The 14,709-nt window shown below is 41.4% G+C and overlaps 1 protein-coding gene across 1 annotated transcript in view; it reads right to left on the reverse strand.

The window, feature by feature from the left end:
• Window positions 1-410: 410 nt before the first annotated feature.
• The window catches only part of KLHL14 (kelch like family member 14), a 79,259-nt gene continuing 64,960 nt past the window's right edge, over window positions 411-14,709 (reverse strand). The window contains exons 5-8 of the mRNA XM_034762843.1: window positions 12,796-12,986; window positions 12,527-12,685; window positions 5,891-6,048; window positions 411-4,093 (exon numbers count right to left, since the gene is read on the reverse strand). Of these exons, the coding sequence (XP_034618734.1) occupies window positions 3,953-4,093; window positions 5,891-6,048; window positions 12,527-12,685; window positions 12,796-12,986 (649 nt within the window). The 3' untranslated portion in view covers window positions 411-3,952. The remainder of the gene's footprint in view (window positions 4,094-5,890; window positions 6,049-12,526; window positions 12,686-12,795; window positions 12,987-14,709) is intronic.

Here is a 14,709-nt window from a genome sequence, read left to right on the forward strand (position 1 = left end):
GGCCAGGAACTCTTGACTGGTGTCTTCCGGCAGCGAGTCTGCAAACTTGGGCACAGATTGCCACACTTGAAATCATACCTCCCGAGTAAGGTCTGATGGTTTGCCATTCATAATTGGAGGTTGGTAGATGAACAATTTTTTCTGCCAAATAAGTCCAGCCTCTTTCCATCCTTGTTTTTGGGAATTGGGCTGGATTGAAATGGATGAGAATTAATTTTTCCTTTCCCAATGGGCAGAGTAAGTGACACTCAAAGACCTGAAGAAGTGTATTTCAGAAGTGTGCAGTGAAATTTGTATTTTCCCGGGGTCGAATTCTGCCCTCGGACATGAATGTGGGGCTTTCACTGATTTAAACATAGGCCAAGCATGTGCACTGAAGGGAAGAATTTGATTAATTACATTTAGATTCCCCTGCCTGTCCCTCTCGTTGGCCGCAGAGACCACTAAAGAGTTTGGGGCTGGGTGGGAATACAGGTATTCAAACCCTTTTGCAGGGACGTAATACTTCCTCTCTGCCTACTTGGAAATGGGCAGGAGAGAAGATGTGGTCTGCCATAAGGCTTTTACCAGCTTTACTACCCCTTCATGTACTGGGAGCACCACCCTAAATGTGGTGCTCTACTTCCAATCCCAAGTTTGCAACCACTCTCTTCAGCAGCTCCTGGTGTGCCTTGGGATCATCCTGTGGCACTGTCTTGGACAGTCCTGCCACTGCCTTGTCGGGTGAGGATGACGAGGAGGCGAAGGCGGGGGAGGGGCTAGCTCAGCATCCCTTGCATGGGTGGTCTCCGTCGAGGCCGGAGGGTGCTTCTGGGCCTCTTGATCAGATCCCTTTTCTGATTCCAGGGGAGGGCGGGAGTCTGTTGCCAACCTCCTCTCTGACGCCCCTGACACTGAGTGCTGCATTTGAGTCTCCGATACCTGGGGGAACTCCTATGGGTTCCAAAAGTACCACCGGGCTGGCCATTGGCCCTGGGGCCATGCGCTGGCCGGTGGCCCTGGAGGAGCCCCCCCAGATCTGGTTGTGTGTGGCTGGACAGAGGGATCCGCTATCTCCTCAGCCTCTAAGCCCGAGGAGGAAAGTTTCTGCCAGGGGGAACAATGCAGTGCTGATGCTGCATCCCTGGCCCCTCCATGCCTGCTATCCCAGCGACTGCAGCTGGGGGACAGGTACCGGGGTTCCAGGTCCTGGTGCCATCTGTCCAGGGACTGACGGCGGAGTTTGGCAGATTGGCGATGGTACACCAGCAATCGACGTCTAGAGTTCTGGGACCCCAGAGACTGGTGCTGTGAGTCCGTAGAGCTGTGTCTCAGTGCCAGGGACTGGTCCTGTGGTCCCGGCAATTGGCATCATGATCCTGGTGGACTTCGTTGCCCCAAGGAGAGATGCCTCCTCTCCGGCGACCGGTGCCATGATTCCAGGTACTAGTGGCATGCTACGGATCTGCATTGACCATAGGGCAAACGATGCCACACCTCAGGGACCGGTGCCAAGAGTCCAGTGAACAGGGCCAGTCAGTATGGGCAGGTCAGAAGCGCCTCCCAGGGGATCCCGCTTTGACATCGACCGCTGCGGTGCCAGGGAGCGATGCCGCACAGACAGAGACTGTTGCACGGACCCCAGTGCTGGCTTCACTCTAGAGACAACTACATCTTGACGGGGCGTCGGTAGCACCAGCAAAGACATGATGTCTTTTGCAGCCTGGAAGGCCTCCAGCATGGATGGGACCTCCAGGTGCTGGGAACCTCTGCCCCTACCCAGGGTGGCTGGTGGGTTCCAAGGAGGGCTGGGTTGCCTAGCCGGCGATGCAGGTGCCTGGCTGGGCTCCGGAGACATGCTGTCCCACATGGGCCTATGCTCCTCTTTGGACTTTTCCTTTTCAATACGGGATGTTGCAGAACGCCCTCTCCTGGTGTGCTTCCTTTGCATTTTAGCAGGTACTGGGGACAGGGACCAGCATTGGGAGGCCAGTGCCGGAGGCACACTTTGTGCTGATGCCACTGTGCTCGGAGTGGAGTCTGATTTCGGTGGTTTGGAGACATGCTCCATGAGGAGCGCTCTCAGTCTTATGTCCTGCTCCTTTTTAGTTCTTGGCTTGAAGCTCTCGCAGATGTGACACTTATTGCTAACATGGGTTTCCCCCAGACATTTCAAGCAGCTTTGATGAGGGTTGCTAATCGGCATAGGCTTTTTGCAGCGATCACAAGGCTTGAAGCCCGGGGACTGAGGCATGCCCCATCCCTGGGCTAAGTCCCTTAGGGGACTATCTAACTTAACTACTGTACTATTAACTAACTATTAAGAGAACAAAAGAACTACTTATCTAAGAACTATTAACACAATAAATAATAGGAAGAACATAGGTAAGAGTACTTGCCAAAGCAAGGAGATGTTCCAGTACCGTCACTGGCGGTAAGAAGGAACTGAGGGGGCTGGTGGTGCCCCTTCGACTGGTGCATATGCATGCCACTCCTGAGGGTGCCAGAGCTGGTCCCTACAGATACCACTGAAGGAAAAACTTCCGGCACTGGTGCATGTGGTGAGCACACACACCTAACATGGAATGGACATTAGCAAGCACTCGAAGAAGTATTTTATATGCATTGTGTACAGGTCGAAATCCTTATGCAAGCCAAGAGGAAGTGGAGAACCAGGCACAGTGTTTGTAAGTCAGTTACTGCTGCAAAAGGAAGACATAAGCATAAAAACACATTGGGCCTGATTTGCCACTGCCTTGCACCCTATGTAATCAAGTACAACTCTTGTAAAGTGGGTGTCATATGCAACTGTTCTGATCTGATAGCATTTTGCACTCACTTTACCAGATGTAAATAACTAAACAAGGTATAAGGCAGTGGAGAATCCAGCCCTGTATTTTTCTGGATCAACAAAGAAAATCTTTCAAATTGTGAAATCAGAGACGAGGATTTTAGCCAGTTACCAGAGTCCCTTCAATTCTATGCATACTAATTTAAAAGTCCAAAGAGGTACCATTATGCATAAATTCAGTGGTCTTGTCTTTGAAAGCAAATAGCAAGTGTGTTCACTTCTAATGTTAGTGAAAATGAAGAAGAATTCTTGTATGTTTACTGTATTAATGGACTGTGTTGTCTTTTAACTGCTTATGAGAAAAACTTACTTTGTAAACCCAGAATTTGAGGTTTAGGCCAAGATTTCAGTCACACCAGTTATAAAAACATTCATTCCATTGATTTTAGTGGAGTGGCTCTGCATTTATACCAGTGTAACTAAGAGCAGAATTTGTTCCTAATCCTTAAAATCACTATTGCAAGAAGTGCTCTGTAAAGCATCACTTTCATCGTAGTCTGCTCTTCACTATACTTACATATGGGGACTTTGAAGGCAGAGTGTATGAGAAGCCAAGTTGTGCAAAAATGGAATGACATTTCTTTACCTTTTATGATATTTTGATGCTGTGTTGCTTGCAGAGCATATGAAGTAGCTGTAGGTTAGGATTACAGAGGGGGAGACAGTTCTGCAATGCAGAGTGAGCTTTTCAGTATCTGAGTTTTGAAGCATTTATGAACACAACACCCTCATGACTTCACATAGATCACATGCAGGTAGAATATAATGCACAAAACTGATCTTGTCTTTTCAGGCTGTATTTGGACATTTAGCCTTCATTTTTAAAAGTTAAAACCCATGTGAAGAATATTTCTGTAGCGGGAAAAAAGTTAAAATCAGTCTGAAATGGCAGTCTGTCAGCATGTAATGTTCGGTGTGTTCTGGCTACTTGCTTCACAAGACACCGGCATCTATCTGAGATGAGACTTTTTGTTCCCAGTTTGCTTTTAAAGCATAAATCTGAAATAAGGGGTCAATTATGGTAGTTTTGTTTTGCCAGGAATTCTGTTCTATTAAAATATTTACGTCACCCGTTATTACTTTCCAGAATGTAATATTGTTCATTTCAGTGCTTCTCGAATATTATTTGTTGTACGGTACACAGGCTGGCAGTATGACAGTCGAACATGCAGGACCTGCAAGTGGCTCAGCTACATCTCCTTCTAGTTCTGTCCAGGTTCCTTTCTCAGGACTGTAGCAAATAGTAGAAGATTTGTAGGCTCCCTATGATAGAACAAAATCTTATTGAAACATTGTGAGAGCAAAACTTGAGACACATTAAACAGGCTCAATTGTCATAAAGTGCTGAACATTCACCCTCTCAAAACCAAGTTCCTCTAAAGTATCAGAAGTTAGTCTGTATTCACAAAAACAACGAGGAGTCTGGTGGCACCTTAAAGACTAACAGATTTATTTGGGCTTTCCGCTTATGCCCAAATAAATCTGTTAGTCTTCGAGGTGCCACCGAACGCCTCATTGTTCCTCTAAAAGTGTCTTCAGTGAAGTATACAAGTATTGAGTGACCCAAAATCACTACTCAATATTGCCAAATTATGCCCCTCTTTTGTATCACTGCACCTCGTACAAACTAAAATAATTTATTCTAAAATATCTTCTCTTAAAAGGAAATTGAAATAATGAAAAAATGCTAAAAGTTCTCTATAAGTGACTGATGCTCAGATTAAAAAAAAGCTGTCTTAAATCAATCCATGTCCTCTTCCCCAGCTTCATTAGTGCATATACTCATGTACATCATGCAAATAACATTACCAAAGCTTTGCTTCATTTTTTCTAAAGTCAACTATAAAGGGGCTGATCTTTCTCTTACCCGGCAGTAAATCAGAAGTCAATAGAGCTACCGTGCTGTACAACTAGTGTAAGTTTGAGGAGAACCAGGCTCAATGTGTTGGTAAAAATACTTCAGTCCAAGTCAATGGGACTATTCATGTAAGTGAGGGAAGCAAGATCTCAAACATACATTAAAATTACACTTGTTTAATAACATCAAAATGTACATGTAGGGCTACATTTTCAAAAAAATTGCACGTATTTTAACCTATAAAAAAGTACATGGGTGCCAAAAGGCAATTGTGCAGGCAAATACACACTTACAAATAGGCACTTTACACAGAAAGTTCAATCAATAACAATTAATTTTATGTAGTACGTTATGGGTCGAATCCTGTACCACTGACATCAATCCTGACTTCAAAGCACTGTATGACATCAGCTGAACCTCACAATAACAGAATAAAACAGGTAAGTAAGTACTAATAGTCCCCTTTGGGGAACTTAGATTGTGAAGTGACTTGCGCCAGGTCATGCAGGGAGCCAGCGGAAGAGCTGGGATTATAACCCCAGACCTTTTGATACCCAACTATGTGCTAAATCCTTTAGACTACAACATTTCACAGCACCTGTTTTGCATACCCAATCCCCAGGGTTCAGTGGAGCTTCTTATTTTACATGTATGTGTGTATTTTATGGATGTAACTTAAGCAACAGTGTTTGCAGGCTAAGGCCCAGAGTTTTAAAGCTATTTAAGCATTGTTCTCTCAGCATTGCAAAGCCTAATTGATTTAGGAGCTTAAGACCCATTTTCAAAAGTGAGTTAGGCACCTAGTCATTTAAATCCCACTGTCAGTTAATGTCCTAATTCCCTAAATTACTTCTGTAAATAAGATTTAGGCTCCTAAATAACTTTGGCAGTGCAACGCTAAGTGGAGCAATGCCTATATAGCTTTAAAAATATGGGACTTAGCCCTTAATCTATATTTTCATAATAAAATAAAATTGGAAATGAAATAAGATTATTTCCATCAGAAAATCAATAAGTAATGTCAGCTTTACAAACCAAGCTGTAAATCAGCCTCAAGAACATTTTCAATGCATCCAAGATTTTGACAGCCCTTGATTTATATTTTCAGCATTTCTTAGAAGGAAAAAAAGAACAGGCACAACTTTTTTCAGACAGTAACTAAAAATTGCACGAGGAGACATTTTCAGAAAACAGGTACACACCATACTCCAACTGTAGCCTCCGACAAGGTAAATACTGTCATCAAGAACTGCGCATCCAGGGCCACTGCGACCTTCCAAAATAGGAGTCTGAAGAATATTCCACTGGTCACCTTTTGGATCATAGCATTCCACAAGCATGACATCAAGATGGGAGAAACCTGAATAAAATATTTAGAAAATAACTTAAAGCAGGCATCTTTAAGTTTCTATATCCTTTTAAAAAGCCATATTTATTTCAAAAGTACAACTGCGGCCACCTCTAATAGTTCCTGATGAATGGTAATAGTAATAGGAATTTTCTAAAAAAATATGGAAGTCAGGAGCTGCAAAGTCTGGATCTGAAATTCTGTGGTGAATTTGTATGCAGTGCTTTGGTTTGGGCCCATACCTATTTAAAAAAAGTGTGAAAATACACAGTAACAGTTCCAATACCAACCTCAACTCCCCCACCACTATCCTGCATTTAACTTCCACAATCACCTACTATCCAGGAATAAAGATACCATACTGGCCTATGAGCTGCAAAACTATCCACTCCCCATCACAGAGATCTCCCACAGGCCAGCAAAACCATATTGTCTTATATTACCCTCCACAAATGGGCCACACACAACAACTATAGATGGAGCCCAATTTTACGCTATTAATCTTACTTATATAGTCAGAAGTCCCATGCCACCAAAACCAGAGGTCAGCTTTTTCCACATTCACCCTGATCATATGATGAAAAACTCCCAAATAGCCTACCCTTACAATAAAATATCCCTGTACTTGATACAGGCCAGCAGGATAGCTGCAGATGTTATCATAATGCAAAAATCTAAGTTATTCAGGGAAAACTGGCATTTATTCCATATGGACACTAGTGAGGGTCTTCCACCTGTAACTGGAGGAGAAGTGAGGGTAAAGGGACAGAAAGATAAAGCTAGTGATGGAAAATGTTCTGAGTATTTTGAGACTTTCCAGTGTTCAGGGTTTTGAAAAACTAAAATTTCTTAATTTTCAATTGTTTGTTTTTTAACTTTAACTTAGAACTTTCTGACTTCAAATGTTTGGGTTTTTTTCTTTTTACAAATATTTTATTTACAACAATGTTGTTTTAAATTAATAAATATTTAGACAGAACCTTAGCACTTTCTCAATGAATCTTTTTTATAAGGAAATTTCTCTATTATTCAAAAAAATAAAAATAAAATTATTCTATTTCTTCGTAACACTAGTAAGTTTAGAAAAAGTCATTTTAGAAAAGAATGATGAAAAATCTTACCCAATATACAGATATGTAAGCCAACTCCTCTAATGTTTATTTCTTTAACTATTTCAATTTATACTAACTCTTTAAAAAGCACTTAACCCAAAGACTCCGGGTCTCTGTCATGAATCAAAAATACAACTGCATAACAAACCTAATCAAACCAGAGACCTCTCTTCATCCCAAACTAGAAAATAACTAAGAAATGATGAAAGCAGACCCCAAACAATATTCCTCCTCACCAACCAATTATCCCACCCCAGAAGTGGGGGCAGTGTTCCCTGAAGATCAACAGATCCAAGCTATTCTGTACAAACATGGGATGGGGAGTAAGTTTCAAAGTTTAGGTTACCTCAAGTAGAATGTCTTGCTAGTAGCTACTATTTTATACAGATGGGGTTCCAGCCTGAGCACCAGTGCTGACTTCTGCAGCAATAATGCATGGCGAGAAGCTGTCCCTAAAGTAGACAGAATCCTAAATAGCTTGGAACCTATCATTCAAAATCAATATCTTAAACCTCACCCAGAAACCACAGATAGACAATGCAGAAGCACTGGTGTCATATGCTTCCAGAAAGATACTCTGCTTAATAAGCAGGCTGCCATATTCTGAACAAGCTTCAGTTTCCAGCTGATTTAAGGTCTAGCCTCATTAGTGTGCATTACAGTAGTCATGAGGGGACAAAGACCACATCCACAAAAAGAGTGGTCACCCTCTCCTGACTGAGATGGAAAAAAGCCTTCCTGGTCATTGCTGCTATGTAGTCATTAAACAGCAGCTGGGGTGCAACGATGCCCCAGATTGTGAAAAGGTGGGTACAAGTCCTCCAAGCAAGAGGTAGATATAACGCTCTCTCTCTCTTTCTCTGGTTGCTTCCTGCACCCAAACCAGTATCACTCCAGTCTTATTGGCATTGATCTCAGTCAGCTAGACCTCGTCCGTGCCCCAATCTCACCCAGACATTGAGTAAACCATTCAATAGCACTGGCTGGATCACACAAGATAGCGAAGGAGAGATGGGTATCAACAAAATGAACATACTGCAGCCCATGCCTCCCCACTAATGCTCCTACTGGCCCCATGTACACAAGGATGGAAACAGGGAGGGAGACAAGATGGAGCCCTATGGAACACCACATATGAGCTCCCTTAGAGATGATGAGTAATTGCTTGAAGCCACCATCAGGGAATGTTCAGCAAAGAAAGAATGAAGAAGCCACATAAGAGAAGCCTTATGATACCACTCTTGTCAGGAGAAGAGCACCTACCAATGCCACCACCACTATTGTACTTGTGTAATTTGCAGGTCTGTATCCAGATTGTCAAGGAGATCTGAGGCATCTAGATCTCTGAGATTGATTCTCCACTGCCTTGTACCTTGTGGAATCATTTACAATTGTGCAAAGTAGGTGCAAAGATATTCTAAAACTCTATAAAATTGGAATGGTAGCACTTATGCCCACTTTGCACAAATGTAAATGGCTACACAAGATATAAGCAAAATGGAAGAATTAAGATCTGTATGTGGAAGCCTACAGACAATATATATGTAAACAAAGAATTAGATACTCAAAAAAGGCAAAACTAGATCTGTGCTCTAGCTTTCATTGGGGATCAATGCATCACACAATTCTGAGATCTTCACGTTAAGCCATTTTGAGTTAAGAGTGGAAAAAAGAAGTTAGAATAATTGTTTTAAAGTGTAAATCCACTCTTTTTTGATAACTTCTCTTCTTTCAGCGATCAAGTCTGTGAATCTTTTAGAAGGGGTCAAAATGTGGTTTAGAATTGGCACCATCTTACAGTCTAGACTGTGGAAACTACTATTATTCTATAATTCTTATAATGTCCCTCTGAGGTAAATTCTATTACTGTCGCTTTACAGATGGGTAAATTGAGGCCCAGAGACATTAAATGATTTGCCCAAGTTTACACAGGGATTGAATTGATCAGCTAGAAATAGAAAACAGGAGTCCATGATCCCATTACATGCTCTTAGACATCTTTTAGACAACATTTCCTCTTATCAAATACCTTAAATCTCAAGAGAGCCCAAACAATTTTAGCAACACTGCAATAAAATTACAGTCTTAGTCATACGCCAATATGATTTGTTTTATATTTCTATCTTCTTTCTCATCAAAGGGAATAGAAAAGAGGAGAATATAAGACTTTCTGTGAAAGGGTATTTGGTGATATAGGTAGCCCATAACAATGACGCTTGCAAAATTATTAGTTTATGTCAGGAATGAACAGGTGTGACAAAATGATTTTGCATCACAGCAGAATTTTCAAGAGTCTATGATGAGGTCAACCCAGTGTGCCCAGAATCTGTCAAAGGCCACCCCCCAACTTTGTAGTATACCCACAATTAGTTATGATGAGGTAAAGACACTGACACTAGTAGAAATCCAGCTTCACAAATGAGTGCTTTGCCATTGAGCTATCAGAGCATCTTTACCCCAAGTCAACGCAGTATTTGTTGCAGAATCCACATTACAATCCACTCTCCCATTCCTTCGTTTACAGTTCTTCTTTGAGCGCCTCATCACTGGGCAAATAAGAAGAAATGTTTTCCAAAGAACTCTTTCTCAAAACAACAGCATTTTGGGAGCAAAGATGGCAAATATCCCACATCAGAGAGCAATTCAGCCATGGCTGAAGCATACAAGGCAACAACATGGTACAGCAGAAAATACGATTGTAACATGTTCCATTTTATTTGTCTGATAAAATTGGGAGATGCCACCAGGGAGATCAGAACTGTTGTCACAACTTCCTGAGTAAAGAGACCTTATTAAAGTGTGTATTACAGTTCCATTTAATTTTAATCAACACATGTTCAAATATACTTTAATCAACATTTTGCTATTCTATGGAACATATAAGTCAAGGAACACAAAGCACTTTGTTTACAACCCCCACATTGAATAGGCCAGATCTTAAGGCCGAATCCTCGGCTGGTATATATCAGTGCTATTCCAATGGAGTGGTGCTCTCTATTTATTAAACTGAGGATCTGACCCTCTATTTATAAAACATTAAGAGTCCAATGCTGAAACACTTCTGGGAGCAATATTAAAATTATGGAAATGCATTCTCTTTAGTTAAATGTACATAGTGTTGCATAGTGTCCCTTTACTTATTGCTTTCCTCTGTTGCAGGGAAGGACAAAATAGAGCTTAAAAGAAGAGGGGAACATTTCCAGTTTTTACATACCTCTTAATTTTGTTATTCCAATAGAAAAAAGAATGGTGGAGCTCTGTGGAAATAAGACTAGACTGACATTTGAACTGCTACAGCTGTGCAGCTTCAGCGCTTGTGTAGACATGACAGTGACAGCACAGGTAGTTAATCACTCCCATCACTGTAGTTAATCCACCTCCCTGAGAGGCAGTAGCTAGATTGAGAGACGACTTCTTTCGTCAATTTAGCGCTGTCTACACTACGGGTTAGATTGGCTTAACTATGTCGCTCAGGGGTGTGGATTTTCCACATTCCTGTGCAACGTAGCTGGGTCAACCTCACTTTTTAGTATAGAACTGTTTCGAAGATCAACATTTCAAAGTACTCAAAGACCAATATTTTCAAACTTGGCACCTAAAAGTGGCCTGATTTTCAGGTGTGCAGTACATAGAGAGCTTCTATTCCTTCTTTCTTTTGGCCTGTCCCACCTTAGAATGCTCCTGTAGGCTGCACAGAATTGGCTAACCCAGTTCTGCACTTGGCATAGAGGCACTATCTGACACAGTGCTATTTACTGAGGGGACTTTATGCTTCCCTATGGTACCCATATGTACCAGCTAAGGTGCTTCAGCCAACTATGCATATAGGGGAAAATTTTCCAAAGTGCATGAGGCTATGTTTATAAACAAAGATATGATTGTATCACAGGTAGTCATAACCTTGTTGACGTTAATCTAGCTAGTACAGGTAACAATAGCAGTGTAGATGTAGTGGCACAGGCCTTAGCACAGGCTAGCAACCAGAGTACACACTTAAGCTCCCTACAGGGATTGTACTCTGTTTGCTAGCACATGCTGAAGCTTGCGTCTTCATAACAGGATCGTCCATAACAGAGTCATAGCAGTACAGCCAGGGGACATATTCTCAATCATGAACACCCCTTACAAAGGAAATATACCTTCATTAATGAAATGTAAATGAAGATATTGCCTTGCAACAGCAATTTGCCTGTGAAATTTTGTATGTCTACACTGTTATGCTACATTTACACTACAAGCTAGGGGTGCAATTCCCCTGCTCGTATACACATACTAAAACTGGTGGGTATGTACTCGGCATGGCTCAGCTGTGCTTCTGAAGCCTGTGCTATTGTGGCTACATTGCTATTTTATACTCGCGTTATTTCAATGAGAGGTAGCTTGAGTATGTGTAAACAAGCAGGACAATCCCACCCCTTGCTCATAGTGTATATGTAGCCCTATTTTCCCCATATTAGCTTGATTAAAGCTACGCATGCTACAATCACACCTTCACTGGCAATGTAGACATACCCAAAGTGAGTTAGGGTCTGATTGGGACTTAGGCTCATAAGTCATTGAGGCACTTTTGAAAATTTTACCCATAGTCATTTTCACTGCTTCTCCTGCATTGTCAGTTAGTTTCCTCTTTTGTCTGTGAGGCTCTTTCATGCTGCAACGGGGGAGACAAAACACAAATTTGATTATAAAATGACAGACATTGTCAGGGAGACACAGGGGCAGGAGAGGTGCATGAAACTTCTTTAAACTCATTTTTTAAACTGTCTAGATTAGACAGCATCCTTTTAACATTAATGGGAGTGGCATGTACGTATTCAAAAAAGAACAGTGGATGCCTATACATTAGTCATTAAAGAAAAGCTTTTAAAAGATGAAAACAAGAGACCTTTAAAAAGAATTAATAAAGAATTTAAAGTCACAGGCTACATTTAATATTAAAAAGGGATTTTGAGTTTCTAGTCCTAATATTTAATGGATGTTTTTTCATTAAATCGGGGGTTGTTTCTCTGTGCGGCTCTGAATAAAACTCTTACTTCACATCTTGGAAAATGATTTAGAGGAAAATATTGCTGTTACATTTGGGTCAAAGAATAATCTGTTTGTTTCACTGAATTCATGGTAATGACAAATTGTCCATGCTTTAGAGTAATGGAAGCTCCTATTTTTTTATTATCTAAAGCATTCATTACTCATATATTTAATGTACTGTTATAATTTTGAAATAATTTGCATAAGATGTTTTTAAAACTGCTGGCTCAAGCATCCTGTTAAATTGTGTTTCGAGGGTTTTACACTTAGTTTAACAATGACTCGCTAACAGAAATATCCTCTGTCCAGAGACAGGCCATTGAAATGTTGTTTTGCTATAAAAAGGTGACCTTTCAAATGGTTTCCTCCAATTGCATACAGTCGATCATTCATTACAGCCAAAGTGTGGATAGCTCGCTTTGTGTTCATGTCCTGTTTTCGGGCCCAGACGTCCATTACAGGATCGTAGCAGTACAGCCAGGGGACATATTCTCCATTATGAACGCCCCCTACAAAGGAAATATACCTTCATTAATTAAATGTAAATGAAGATGTCGCCTTGCAACAGGAATTTGCCCGTGAAGTTTTGTATGTAGCAGTAATACGAAAAGAGACTTGCCCGAAATATATATCTTGCCGTTGTGCACTGCTCCTGCATGCGCTGCTAGAGGTTGCGGTAAAGAAGATACATAACGCCATTCATTTGTCTCTAAATTATAGCATTCCACGCTGGACAAGTAGCCAGTTTCATTTCTTCCACCAATCACATACAAGTTCTTATCAAGCCGACATGCATAGAAACTGGCTCTCCTAGAGTAAATAAATAAATAAAAATAATCCAATTAGTTACTAAGACAATTCTTTCATTCTACTCTTTGAACTAAATTAGCTGCTACTTCAAGTTCTACTTTAAAAAGGAGTGTCTGTGGGTTTCAAACGTTTAGGGCCATTTAAAGATTGGATCTAGTTTGCTAATGAAATATGTGCTCGGCATCAAATGAATACCTTGTTTTTCATGTCAAAACAATTAACACACATACATCTGGTGAGGAATACCTTTTTTTTTTTTTCAAAAAGCTGTTTGTTGCTCTTAACTCTACTGAAGGATAAAAAGGTGCTTATTAATGTTTGGGGCATTTGGTACTTTGTAAGGATATAACAACTTAGTAAGACAAAGTGAAAAATGAGGTAGATAATGTAACAATAATAAATTATCTTGACATTCACTTTCTTTATGGTCCTTCAAGGGTCATTGTTCCCAATTTACTAAGAGAACCACATCATCAAAATTTTTCTTCAATTATCATTTTTTTCTTCTTTCTGCAGTACTGCAAATAGAACAACTTTCCTTAAGCTAGGCACAGTATTACATTTCTGCCCTTTAACTCACAAAGGTCCAACTAACTAACTCTGAACAAAGTTTTAGCCATCTGCCTGGTTTCACATGCAACTCAGGTACACAGGAAACTAATTATTGTTTCTGGTCAGGGCTATGTGCTGACAGAACTTCTCCTACAGTTTGCTTTCCTGGCTCCTTCAAAATTAATGTTAAGTGTTTACCACGGGAATAAAAATAGAGTATTGGGGGTGTTTTGAGACTTTCCTAGTTTGGGCCAATCCTTACTTATGGAAGACTCCCCAGATGTTAATGGGAGATTTCCCAGAGTAAGAATGGCAGCATCAGGCCCTTTAGTTGTAAAAAGCATCAGTATGAGGAAGAAGACAGCAGTGCTGAATAGCTGTACACTAGGATTGGACATAATTTAGGCTGACAAGACTTAAAGGGCCCAATCCTCCAGTCCTTACTTTTGCAACACTCCCAAGGGAGTCACAGCCCAGACTGATACTGGCGTTTTAGACTCTATGAGGTACAGTTCTAATTACTCAGTGTAACTGAAACACTATATCCAATTAATAAATTGTGAGTGTAGCATCTAAAGAAAGCAATTGGACAAGTTTTTCAAATGTGCGTAGCTAATATAAGACACCTAAATTGATATCTAAGCACATAAGTTTGAAAAGGGGTGCCCTTTGTCTATTACACAGCCAGTCTTTTGAATCACAAAATAAACTTCCTTAAGGCATCACACAGATTGTCAAATTTTACTTAGGCCTCAATCCTGCAAGTCTTTGCAAGGAACAAAGCAGTGAGCACAAAGTGAACTGAGGCTATGTGTGAGTGTTAGTAAGGCTAAACAGTAGGCATAATCCTAGGGTTACCATATTTCAACAAGCAAAAAAGAGGACGGGAGGAGCCCCGCCCTAGCCCCGCCCCTGCCCCTCCCACTTCCCGCCCCCCCAGAACCCTCAACCCTCCCCCCGTTCCTTGTCCCCTGACTGCCCCCTCCTGGGACCCCTGCCCCTAACTGCCCCCCGGGACTCCACTCCCTATCTAAGCCTCCTTGCCTCTTGTCCCCTGACTGCCCCAACTCTTATCCACACCCCCACCCCCAGACAGACCCCTGGGACTCCCACGCCCCATCCAACCACTCCCCACCCCCTGACAGCCCCCCCCCAGAACTCCCAACCCATC

Source organism: Trachemys scripta, chromosome 2 (genome assembly GCF_013100865.1).
Source record: "Trachemys scripta elegans isolate TJP31775 chromosome 2, CAS_Tse_1.0, whole genome shotgun sequence".
NCBI lineage: Eukaryota > Metazoa > Chordata > Testudines > Emydidae > Trachemys > Trachemys scripta.